The sequence below is a fragment of the Olea europaea genome, chromosome 5, assembly GCF_002742605.1.
Source record: "Olea europaea var. sylvestris chromosome 5, O_europaea_v1, whole genome shotgun sequence".
In the NCBI taxonomy this organism is placed as follows: Eukaryota; Viridiplantae; Streptophyta; class Magnoliopsida; order Lamiales; family Oleaceae; genus Olea; species Olea europaea.
Window position 1 is genome coordinate 15,708,652 of NC_036241.1, and position 12,703 is coordinate 15,721,354.

The 12,703-nt window shown below is 36.6% G+C and overlaps 3 protein-coding genes and 1 long non-coding RNA gene across 4 annotated transcripts; 3 read left to right on the forward strand and 1 right to left on the reverse strand.

Annotated features, from left to right (window-relative positions):
- The first annotated feature begins 333 nt into the window (after positions 1-333).
- Positions 334-3,052, forward strand: LOC111394818. Its single transcript, XR_002702742.1, has 2 exons — positions 334-683; positions 1,497-3,052. It is a non-coding gene; the product is annotated as an uncharacterized LOC111394818 (long non-coding RNA).
- A 1,938-nt stretch (positions 3,053-4,990) lies between these two features.
- LOC111394304 lies at positions 4,991-6,095 on the forward strand. The gene is made up of 2 exons (XM_023020053.1): positions 4,991-5,168; positions 5,401-6,095. The coding sequence occupies exons 1-2, from the start codon at positions 4,991-4,993 to the stop codon at positions 6,093-6,095; spliced, it is 873 nt and encodes a 290-aa protein (XP_022875821.1).
- A 9-nt stretch (positions 6,096-6,104) lies between these two features.
- LOC111394305 lies at positions 6,105-9,055 on the forward strand. The gene is made up of 2 exons (XM_023020054.1): positions 6,105-6,351; positions 8,235-9,055. Exons 1-2 carry the CDS (start codon positions 6,105-6,107, stop codon positions 9,053-9,055), a joined length of 1,068 nt encoding a protein of 355 aa, XP_022875822.1.
- A 1,475-nt stretch (positions 9,056-10,530) lies between these two features.
- On the reverse strand, positions 10,531-12,074 carry LOC111394975 (putative ETHYLENE INSENSITIVE 3-like 4 protein). The gene has a single exon (XM_023021012.1). The coding sequence runs from the start codon at positions 12,071-12,073 to the stop codon at positions 10,664-10,666; it is 1,410 nt and encodes a 469-aa protein (XP_022876780.1). The 5' UTR covers position 12,074; the 3' UTR covers positions 10,531-10,663.
- Between the last annotated feature and the right edge of the window lie 629 nt (positions 12,075-12,703).

Consider the following 12,703-nt stretch of genomic DNA (forward strand, 5'->3'; position numbering starts at 1 on the left):
TTTAATTGTCTAGTTAATACCTTTTGTTTTTCATCCATTTTGGTACTCTTATATGTTTGACAATTTCTAAAGTATTTCCACAAGCCAGAGGTACTAATCCATGATCATGGTTAAAAAATTGAAGAGAAAAGGGAATTGGAAGAGTGAAAAAGGAAAAGGGATGTGATTACGGTTAAAAAATTCATATAATATTGATGCTTTATATTTTACCAAAAAAGAAAAAAAAATGAAAGGAAAAAACTTATGTCTTGCAAAGCACCAAGAAATGGACCGAAACCGAACAGTTCTCGATTATATATCCCAAAACCGAATTGTTCTTTAGACGAACCAAACAGGACCAGATTTCGATAAACTCACTACTTCATAATTCCCACTACTATGAAGAAAAACACACAATTCCTCGCTACTTAACGCGCGCGCGCTCTTCCCTTCTACACGGCACTCACACAAATACAAAACACACGGTGCTTATCTCTCAAACTCACGGCATATACTGGGTCACGGCACCTTCAATCGGCTTCATACTTCACACAGCAGTTTCCCAGCATTCACGGCACTCGTCTATATTCACAGTCATCTTCAAAACTCATCAAGAAGGCACTCAATCGACAATAGGCATTGAGTTTAAGAATACACCCTTCAATTTCATTCTCCAATCATCCTCTAAGCAAATAACATTCAAGGTATGTGTAATCCTACTTCTCTTTCTTTTGCTTCAAAACATGGTGATTATTGTGTCTTTTTTCTTCTTCTTCTTCTTCTTCTTCTTCTTCTTCTTCTTCTTCTTTTTCGTTCCCCCCAAAACAATTGAATGATTAAGAAGGATTATGGGATTAGGTAGATGTGGAGAATTTGATTGTGAGTTTACTTTGTGAAAATTGAGGCTTTGATCCAATTCCCAATTTATTTAAATTTTAGGGAAAAATTGGCTGCATTCCATATGTTTGTTAAAATTCCCAAGTACAAATTTATGTCAATTTTGGGCTCATTTATCAATTGAAATCGTTGCTACACATTTGGGCACCTTTTGGGTCGAAAGTCAGTGAAATTGATTTGGAAAACACCTAGGCCTCTTTGCACACCCTGGCATGACACGGCAAGGCACAGCTCACCAACTTCGTCTAACCCAAACAACCTCCGTTTGACCTCAAATTTGAACATGAATAAGATCAATATATAATCTTTCATATGCCCAGAGATTGTTTAGAAAAATTCACTTTTTCTTCACGTTTTTTGATGGTGAAAGTCCTTGGTCGGTCTTGGGTTAAAACGAAAATTTACCTCTTTTATGTTCATTTAGGGAATGTGAGCTGCATTATCTTCGTCCATTGGATACATACCTATATCATGAAATTTCTCGAGCATGGCATGAGTTTTCACACTTTAGTGCATGAAAGTTGACATAGAGTTATGTAGTTTGGGGGTATTCTCCACGTTATTTTACTTTTATGTTTGTTGCCTATTATGCTGATATATTCTGTCTTTTATATCTACAGGTAAAATGCCACCCAAAAGAAAAGCTATCGCTCCAAAAAAAGGGAAATCCATAGTGGGTTAAAACTTCGAACCTTTGTTAGAGAGCCAACAAAAATCTAAATGGAGGAGTGCAGCGATCCCTAAATGAGGAAACACGAGGAAATTTTGAGTCTAGGTGAAAAGACAAGAAGTTCTATCAAGAGATTAGTTGATGATTTTCAGGGAAGTCTATTAGAAAGGATTGTCCACCGCGGTGATCGGCGCAAAGTTGTTGGAACTCCTCATGCAGCTTATCCTACTTTGGTGAGGGAGTTCTTCGCCAACTTCAATGCTGAAATTGATGCCCCAGAGTCATCACACGTGAACCAAACATGGGTAAGAGGATATGGGATTGGTGGCCCGATTCTTATACAGTAGAGGTAATGTATGGCCGCTTCTTACGAATAGATTCATGAATAAACAGTTGACCTCTGAGCTGAGACACCTTTATATCTTCGTCTTCACCAATACTGATCCTACAATCCAGCGAAGTAGGTTCAATGAAGAAAGGGCCTAACTACTCTATCATCTGGCACAGGGACATAAAATTGATTTAGGATCCTACATCTTCAGTTTCGTACGAGAGTTGGCCGCATCGATCCATCCTCAGTGTAGTATCATGTCTCCCTTCCTTATCAGTGGGATTTGTTTGGCTGTCGGGGTACCACTTTTGTCAAATGAAAAAATTGCTCCCTAGATACCCCAATCAGCAGAAGGACAATAGAAAATTCTGAACCTCAGCTCAGAGGGGGCAGAGAGAGTACGTAATCCTGAGCAAGCACATCCACCACTATAGTATGCTCTAGATACCAACACAGCCCTCCTGAGTAGACAGTTGGCTCAGATGCAGGTAACCCAGGTGGAGCTAGGTACATTAGTTGGCCAAATAACAGATGTTTTGGAGGCGATACAGACACAGCTAGACATCCAGAGAGAGCTGCTGAGAGTGAGTGGCCAGCTACAGGGTTTCCAACAAAGTGATGACGGGGCATGATATGACCATAGAACCATCACATCACGTATGCTTACAATCAGGTGCACAAGCAGATGCTACACTTTGAGAGTCAACTGGAGACAATAGACAAAAATGTCATCTAGCTAGCGAGGACCGTTGACTCCTTGAGGCTCACTACTCATACCAGTCAATCGGACAAGCCATATCCTGCTACTCATCCACATATACCCCGAGGAGTATATGATTCCTTACTCATTTATTTATGATTATTTTTACTTCTACATTGGGGCAACGTATTATTCTCGTTTGGGGTGGATGGACAAGTATCATGATATTGATACTAATTATATTTGACATTTCAACTACTAATCAGGTCTGTATAACTATTTAACAGTCTAAAAAATTGTAAAATTCAAAAATAGTATCAAGCTTAGCATTGACTAGCTTGCCGCCTGTGATAATATTTAATTGAATTGAGTATAGCTTTAGTTAGAATACTGGACAACACCATAACATGTGCCTTTACTTGAGTACTTATTATTGTTAAATTTAATTATTTGAGCACATAGTCATATTGACTTATCACTTATGTTGGGGGTATGACTTGATTATATGAATTAACTATTGATACTGTTGAACTATACTTAAGTGAATTCCTGAATTCCTTAGTATAGAAACCAGTTCGGCCACTTCAAAATTTAATTTCAACAAGGTAACTTCCATTTGGGCCATGATATGCACGATTTTTAGAGATTTTTCGTGACTCCTTGGAATATAAATATCAACTCTCAAAACATAATTAGAGTAAAAGGATTGATTGCTAAAAAAGGTAAAGAACACATCAATATTGAATTTCAAGAACCTCAAGATTGAATTTAAGAATTCTCGGGTGATGAATAACTTTTATTTCTTTTACTTTCTTTTTTACTACATGTTAGGCTAAACAAATATAGTGCTAGGATTACGATGAATTTTGTATCAGGAACCTCTAATTTTTCTTTTTGACATTCAAATACGTTTTCAATTATTGAATGATTTTCATGAAATTATCTTCTTTATAATTATGTGCACAATGATTGTATAAATATTGTGGCTTGTTTTATCCTCGAAAGATGAAAAATAAGTTAAACATGGAAATCGTCGTAGAGTCTGATAGGGGATAGAAATATACCTCTATACTCTACGTGATCTTTAAGTATTCATAAAATTTTAATACATTCTTATATATTCACATCCGTTAGGTCACATGTGAAAATATGTTTAATTCTACTCGAGAACGATTGTTAAACAATTTAGGAAAGTTGATCTTCATAATTGAATCTTGTTCCCAAATTGTAAAGTTAGGGTTAAAGAAGATTGAACAACAGGGATTCGGGATCTTAGTGCATTTTTTTTAATCATTATATATGAATTAAATTTGTCTTCATCATAATTTTGCATTGATTTTAGTTAAATTAGGTCTTTCATTTATAAGTGGATTACTTGATCACAATTTAGTTTTAGAAAAATTACAAAATTTCATAGTTTCGGTTAAGGCTGAGTTATTTTGAATTTGAACCAATACAGTCTTTGTGAGTACAATACTTGGACTCAAAATTCAATTTACTCATTGTTAACGAATCGTAACTTAAAGTATTTCAAAAGAAACAAATATTTTTGTGACATTTTTTCTTAATCTTAACGTGGTTCTTCTCTGTAAATTTTTAGTGTATTTTATGATGTAAAGAGTTTTGCATATTTGACAACCACTAAAAATTGCGTTGATGTTATAAAAACTTGTGAGCATTTGGATGTCAATCTGGTAGATCAAAGAGGTGTGGGTAATGTTGAGGAGGGTGTTGAAATGAGGTTAGATGAGCAGCAATGTGAAGATCAGCCTATGGATAATGTTAAGGAGAGTGTGCAAATGATGGATGAGCCATTAGTTGAGGATCAGATTGTTCATGGATCCTATGTCGATGTGCAGACTGAGGAAATGACACATGTTAATGAGAAAATTGTAGTACAAGGTGGAGAGTATAGAAAAGTGGATGGGGACGGTACGGAAGAACCTAAGAGAGACAAGAGTGGAGAGTGTATAAGGGTTGAAGGGAGTGTTTATTCTGTTGATGTGGATGTGGTAGACCAGGAAAGTATGGATATAGTTGATGATGGTGTTCAAAAGAGGTCAAATGAGCAGGCCATTGAAATTGTTGTTGAAGATGCTGTTGAGAACGATGAAGAGCAGGCTACTAACATCGTTCTCGAACATGCGGGTGACAGTGTTGATGAATATGTTGCTGACAATTTTGAGAAACATGCTACTGACAATCTTGATGAGCTGCCTACTGATAATGTTGAAGGGGTACATGTTGATGATGGTTTATTAGAACACTTCACTGATCCAGAGTATGAGCAGAATGAAGAAGAACATGGGGACAATGATGATGACGACACATTTTTCAGGCTAAGTGAGGGATTTGACATCGAGGGTGGTAACACAAGCAACGTACAGGATAAAGAAAGAAAGGGATGGAAGTGATGTTGGAACGGATTATCTCGACTCAGATGATCTTAGAAGTTTGCCCAGTGATGAGGAACATTAAGGTTCATCCACAAGGAACAAAAATGAAAGCTGGTTCAATCCTGCTGCAGATATGGAGGATCCCAAATTTAAGATTGGTAATCATGCTAAAGCTTTTTAATAGGTGTATCATAGGTTCCTAACCTTTGCAATTAGTTGCATCACACTTCCAAAACCTTTTGACGTAGTTATGTACAAGCCCCTAAACATACTTTTAGTTCCATTTAAAGTACCATTCCTTTTTCCAAACTTGCATAGTAGGTCCCTAACCTTTTGAATTAGGTGTATCATTCTAATCCATATCATATGCAGTCCTACAGTTGATGTTAACAATAATGCTAAGATTTTGTTTTCATTCCTGTTACAGGTCTAAAGTTTGATAATGTGAAGATTTTGAGATCAGCCATTCTACAATACTCAATCAAAAATGCTAGGGACATACATTATGTGAAGAATGAGGGAAGCAGGGTTAGGGTACGGTGCCAGAATGGATGTCCATGGGAGTTGTATGCTTATCAACAGGCTGATAAAAGTTTAAGGATAAACACATTTAGGGATGAGCATACATGTACTATGGTATGGCAAAACAAAAAAGTACATGCTGGGTACATGGCTAAGAAATATGTACACAAGTTTAGGTCTGACCTGAAGATGTCAATGGGCAGTTTCGTAGAGACAGTTAAAAAGGATTGCATGTATGAGATATCAAAGTACCAGTTCTATAGGACTAGGGCAAAGTGTGCCGAAGTGGTTATTGGTATTGTTGCTGAGCAATACAAAATATTATGGGACTACGGTGAAGAGTTAAAGCGGACAAACCCTGGGAGTACAGTACAAGTGGAGGGAGAAGGGAATACTTTCAAAAGAATTTATATCTGCATAGGGGCATGTAAAGAGGGGTTTAAGGCTGGGTGTAGGCATGTAATTGGACTGGATGGGTGTTTTTTGAAAACTGGACATGGGGGCCAACTTTTGGCGGCTGTAGGTATTGATGCAGAAAATTCTATGTTCCCGTTAGCATGGGCTGTGGTTGATGCTGAAAATAGGACCAATTGGACCTAGTTTCTTGAGATGCTAGTGTTTGATGTAGGGATGCACAACCCAAGAGCATGGACATTTATTTCAGACAAACAAAAGGGGCTAGTTGAATCTATACACACGGTATGCGAGGGAGCAGAACACAGATGTTGTGCAAGACATTTGTACAGTAATTTCACTCTTAGCCATAAGGGTTTGACTCTAAAAGTTGCAGCCAGGGCGACCACAGTGCCTGAATGGAGAACTGTGATGAATGATATAAAAGATGCCAGTGAAGAATGTGACGCCCCGAACTTAAGTTTCGAGGGTCACGTACTAAACATAATAACTTCTGCCTTTGGTACATGTAAATATTCTTAAATAGAAGTATTTCATGTTAAGAACTTATTTTCAACTCGGTAAAATAATTCTTATAAAATTTGATAGCCGACAAAAGTGCATATCAACAATAAATTATACTTTACATATACGGCCTCGGCATTATCAAGATTAGTTGAGGCAGCAAGTTTGACAATTTTTATAAAATTCATCCCAACTCCATTTTCTATGAAATTTGCGGCATTAGAAAGATAATTTCAAGTAGTTTTCTAGGTTAAAATATGAAGATTTTCCAAGATCATATGATATAGACGTTTTACTGAAAACAGTGAAGTATTACACAGGAAATCCAGATTGACCCCTTGACGTTAAAACCTTGATAACTCAGGCCATAGATATCCAAATTGAGTGATTCCTTCGGCCATATTTGGAAAACTCAAAGAGGAAAACAGAAATATTTTTAGAGTCTCAAATGGAAGTTTATAGAGTTAGAAACATCGTTTTGAAAATGACTCCAGAAACTGTCCCGTTTCTACCTTTTATCACTTGCAAGGAAAATAAACTATAAAAACGTCTCTTAACATAACATGAAAGATATAATTACAAAATTTACTATTAATACCATATTACATCATGTCATGTACATATTTTTACATAGTACCATAAGAAAAATAAATGGAAAAACAGTCATCGAGCAAAACATACAAAAGAAAACTTTCGGTACAAAACATCTGTCCTTAATCCATCATCGCTTAAGCCAACTAACTTCCATCAATTCAATGATCATGGATCTGAAAATTTAGCATAACATACTATGAGTATAAGAAATACTCAGTAAGATACTATGCTTGGATTTTTATCATGATAATACTACACAAAAGAATGCAATCAAACCCATACTTGCACATTCCGGCTTGCCGGTGCCCTTTGGACTTGTCCTAAGGCATAAATAGATATCTAACTTTGTAGACTTGTCCACCATAATCATATTATGGTTTTTCATGCATAGTTTAAGCATAAATATTACCATGAAGATCATACCCCTTAAGCATAGAAAGTATCTTACCGTAAAACTTGAAGATATTCGGTTGAGATGTAAATTGGAAGTGTTAGGTTTACTTCCTTCTCCTTTCCTTCTTATTTTCAGTTTTTGCTCTCTTTTTAAGTGTAAAAGTGTTTTGTAAAATGAAGAAAAACTCTCTATGGCAATGGATATGGATGTATTTATATATATATAAAGATAAGGATAAGGCTTGATATTTTTTTATTTTTTTCTTCTTTTCTTCACTCCACCGCCTCACCCCTTTTTTTTCCATTTTTTTTCTTGTTTCTACACATGTTTAGTCTATTGTCTAAGTGTATGGTGATGATGGATGACAAGTGGGTTGATTATAGAGTAATAAGTGGCCTTCAAACCTATATTTACAAAGGAAGCCTCTTATCTTTTCAACTAATATAATCTAAACCCGCTAACTTTCATTGTTAGCAAAGTGTATCCCAAATTTAAACTTATGTCTAACTTACATATTCAAAAATTGTAGATTATAGAATAATTTAATCATTTGGTCAATTGAAGTCCCAACAAAATAATCCACTTCATTCAAATTCAAACTTGACTTAAGTTTCGACAAACTAATGATCACTTCATACATACACAACCTTTGACACTTCATGTCTACATTCATTAACTACCTCTAACATTAACCACTACAAAGGTGGTGTCCCCTTTTTCCTTATGGCCAAAAATAGTATTAAAAGTTAAATCGCTATCTCAAAGAAATTTAAACGAGCATAAAATTTCGGAGTATTACAAAGAAGCATTTAATTGGTTTAGTGAAAAATCAGCTGCCCAATGGAGTAGATCACACTTCCAGGACCACTCAAAATGTGATATATTGCTGAATAACTTGTGTGAGGCATTCAACTCATCTATTTTGGTTGCTAGAGAGAAGCCTATATTATCAATGCTTGAGAAGATTAGACATCAGCATATGCTCAAAATGAATGCTAAAAGAGAGGCGGCTGAAAAATGGGATCATCGTTTTGGTCCAAGAATTATGAATATCATTGAACAAGCTAAATCAAATGCAAGATTTCTTAAAGCGGACTATGCAGGACCTGAGAAATTTGAGGTCAGTAGTAGGGATGGAATGAGATTGGGTGTGGACTCGATGAAGAATGAGTGTGCTTGTAGAAGATGGCAGTTAACAAGCATTCCATGTCAACATGCAATTGCAGGAATGCTATCTAGAAACATTGGCATACTAGATTATGTTGATGTATGTTATCAAAAAATGGGTTATTTGAGGTCATACACTCCAGTTATTCAGCCGATGTCAGGACCAGAACTATGGCGAGAATTGGGGAAGCATCCTTTGAATCCACCTGCGAATAGAAAGCAAGCTCGGAGGCCAAAAAAGTTGAGAAAAAGATCACAAATTGAACTCCTTGCTGGAGTGAAGATGGGTAGGAGTGGTATGAAGACGACTTGTAGGAGATGTGGGGATGCTGGCCATAACAAGAGGACGTGCAGAGATAATCTTCCTACAGATCAGCCTTCGCAAGCACAGTCACAGCCTTCACAGCCGCAGTCACAGCCACAACTTTCGCATCAAAAGAAAAGGGAGTCTACATCCAAGAAGTCCAAGGAAAAAGGCACAAATTGATGAAAGTGAAGTGAAATAGTACTAGTACTAATAGATAAATTTACTGTTTGTTTTTGGGAAATGGCTGAAAAAACTAATGTAATTTCTCAAATTTCTCAATGTGATTTTTGTTTGGTGTTTGATACCGTATGATTCAATGTGTTTTGTTTTTGGGAAATGGTTGAAAATATCTTTTCGTTGCCAATGACAATGGTTTTTGGGTATATATTGTAGTGTTGATACGTGTTTATTGCTTGTATTGTATTCTTTGTTGGTCATCACTATTATATTCGGAAGTCAACAATTGGGACCTCTGTTGCATTTTGTACAAATGTTTGGGACCTATGTTGAGTAATTCTACATAAGTTTGTGACCTATGCTAACGTAGTTACAAAACGTTTGAGACCAATGTTATGTCAAGTATAGAATGTTTGGTACTTATATTGCACCATCAACAAATGTTTTGGGATTTTTGCTGCATTTATAATTAATTCGAACCAAGCATACCACTGGCGAACCAAATTATTAACTTAACCACGTACTTTATTACGTACTTAATATTGGGCTCCCAAATATGGGAAATATAGCCATCAAAACAGCAAATCCAAAATTCCAAACAACCATTCTTCTACTACAGACATCATACAAGAAATCTAACAGTAACACAAGCACAAACATAGACCTAGTTGCAGATCCAGGTTACTACAATCTCTATCACAAATCCTAATATCCGATTTCTCCACACAGAAGTTGCCGTTGATCGAAGGGTCTGGATTTCAGCTTCCATCTCATTTCGTACTCGAAGAAAATTAGGAATCAACTCCTTCGACCTCTCGCACATTGGTGGGTCGAACCAAGCAAAGAAGTTACATCCCTCCACATCTTGACTGCGTGAAAAAGTCAGAAATCACCTTCCTGGGTTCAAGTTGGTCCAGGAGGTCTTCATCTGGAGAGGGTTTCCACATCTACACATGTTCAATTCCATAGTTGTAATTTGAATGAAATGTAAAAGAGAGACAGAGAGAGACAGTAGGGCTAGGATATAAAAAGAAGGGAGGGAAATGCGTTTTGTTGTTTGCGTAGTGGAAAAGATTTGCAATTTCCCATTTTACTCGTGAAGTAACGTTCCATTGGAGTCAAAATGCAGATTTTCGTGTTGACTGACGGGAATTTGGACGGAATGCGTGAAATGGACCAACGCTGCAATTACATATAAAGGTTTGGGACTTCGGCCGCAACAATTAAAGGTTTGGGTATAATCTATAGCGAAATGAAAGGTTTGGGACCGGCGCTGCAATTTCCCTTAAATAAATGGTGAAAATTAATTGTTGACTTTTACTTAAATTAAAATCCAAATTTTAATTCCTATCAAAACTAAAAGAAACTATAAACAAGACAAAGGTATACATCAAGATATTTCGACTGCAGGTGCATGTATAATAGTACCCAAAAAAAAAAAAGAAAAAAAGAAAAAAGCACCAAAGATCTGAAAGAAACAAAAAAGCGATGGAAAAAATACAAATGTCGTGCAACAAATCCTATTACCTGAGCTTTATTCCCATGTTCAAGCAACTCAAAAGAAACATGAAACTCCGAAACTGTAAGAGCAAGATATTATTTAGGTCACCATTATTCTTCAGTTTTCTGATATGCTAAATCCCAAATAGAGATTGCACCTTCTTCGTGTAAGATCTGCTCCAATTGTTTAGCATCCAAATCCACATTGCCATAGATAGGATCCAAATGAAGCTGTTCAACAATATTTTCTCCTCGGTAATTTCCATAATTTTCAATTGCACTAGAAATCGCCTCTCCAACAAATTCATTATTCTGCTCATCCAAATTAGCCTTTCCCTTCTCCAAGATCCTATAAATCCAGTCATGTAGGCTAGCTTCCTGCTGTGTAATTACCCATTCTTGATTCTCATCAACAATTTCTTGATTAATTACCGCAAATGAATCATCTTTACTGTAACTACATGTAGCCTCGTGATCAGCCCTGGATTTCTTGTATTCAGAACCGAACTCCAATTCACTCTGTGGGCATTCTGAGTTATGAGAAGCATAGAGAGTAGCCACTGGCGCCACACTTTCGGACTCGGACTTCCTTTTGTGACTGCTTCCATCTAACAATTCTGCAATGTCTTTGTTTCCTTCTCGTTCTTCTTCTTTGGAGGGTGAGATTTTAAGTGCTTTCTCAATAAGTTTCGAAAGGGCTTCTTCTTGATTAACAACTTTGAACCAGGTTGTGGTTTCCTTAACTGTCATCTTATGTTGTAAGGACCTGGACTGATTCACTAGCCTTCTCAATCTGTCCATGTTGGGGTACATGTGCTTAATAATTGCCGCCAAAACACTAACTTTCCAAGCCTTTTTAAGGTCATGAGGCTTTTTATAAGGTGGTACACCTTGTTCTTGTGCTACCAGCCCTTGATCCCCCCACCAAACTTCATTTCCTTTAGGCCACCAAGGGGGAGGTAACCCTCTTTCCAAAGGGAACCTCCTTTGTGGAGGGACACAGTGTTGCATTAGGGCAGAAAGAATTGAACCTAAAGTAGTGTCTTGCAATTCTTGAAGTAGATGCATGTAAGAAATTGGATCCAAATTGACTTGCTCTACAATCTTAGGCAAGAATTCAGCAATGGCTACCGGAGCATGTTTCTCAAATAACACTTTTTCTTTCCACCACTCCTTTAAACTATCCAATGAGCCACTGACCGGCTTCCCTTTCTCCGGTAAAATCCCATAAACAAAGCCTTGTGCATTACAAACCTCCATAATTTTCACCATGTACTTGAGAAGTACGTGCTGGGCTCGAGACATTTTTTTGTTTCTTAACTGTTCTTGATTGGGCTTTGATTCTGGCTCCAAACTTTCTCTCTGGGCGATGATCTTTTCCAGACGCAACCGGTCCTTCCACATGCGTTTCTTGAGATCATTGTAGCTAATTTCTTCTTCTTCTTCTTCATTTTCTCCCTCTGACTGATCAATAGAACTACTAGGACTAGAGGGTTCAATTTCACCATTAAACTTCACCATCCTTCTTAATAATGTGTGTGTAATATGTAAACTTTTGTGTGTGTATATAGGCAAGGAGAAATCTGTAGTGCGGCTGGGGCACAGTGAACAATTTACGAGATGGAAAGAGGATTTTGTATTTACGTATATACCCGATACCACTACAGATAGGGTGGTCCGTGAGTGTGGTGGGCTTGTGTTGAATTTGAGGAATTAGTTGCAGGAGTTTACATCATGTTTTGGCCAAGTGTTGACTTTAAAGGCTTTATTATTATTATTATTTTTTAATTCAAACGAGTTATGAGCAGAGTACTTATTAATAATTGGTACAGAAAAGAATATGCAATTTTGGAAGCTGAACATAAAGCTTGACCTTCATCTGTGAAGGGAAAAATAATAATAATAATAATAATAATAATATTATTATTATTAGCTGAACATAAAGCTTGACCTTCATCTGTGAAGGGAAAAAAAAAAAAAGATAATAATAATCCTAGACAATAAAAATTATAGGACTACATGGAAAAAGTCCTAGCTAGTTATGCTTCCCACTTCTTATTGTCATAACCCTTGGAGCTAAAGAAGTTACTTATTTTAATTCATTTTTATATTTTTAAAATTGAAATAAAATAAATGAAAATGATCAGAAGT

Bases quoted from the DNA above. Each gene is read 5' to 3' on its own strand.
- LOC111394304 (XM_023020053.1), top strand. From the start codon at position 4,991: ATGTTGGAACGGATTATCTCGACTCAGATGATCTTAGAAGTTTGCCCA. The intron at 5,169-5,400 runs GTTCCTAACCTT...TTCCTGTTACAG, and splicing joins TTTTAATAGGTGTATCATAG to GTCTAAAGTTTGATAATGTG.
- LOC111394305 (XM_023020054.1), top strand. From the start codon at position 6,105: ATGCTAGTGTTTGATGTAGGGATGCACAACCCAAGAGCATGGACATTT. The intron at 6,352-8,234 runs GTGACGCCCCGA...GTGAAAAATCAG, and splicing joins AAAAGATGCCAGTGAAGAAT to CTGCCCAATGGAGTAGATCA.
- LOC111394975 (XM_023021012.1), bottom strand. From the start codon at position 12,073: ATGGTGAAGTTTAATGGTGAAATTGAACCCTCTAGTCCTAGTAGTTCT.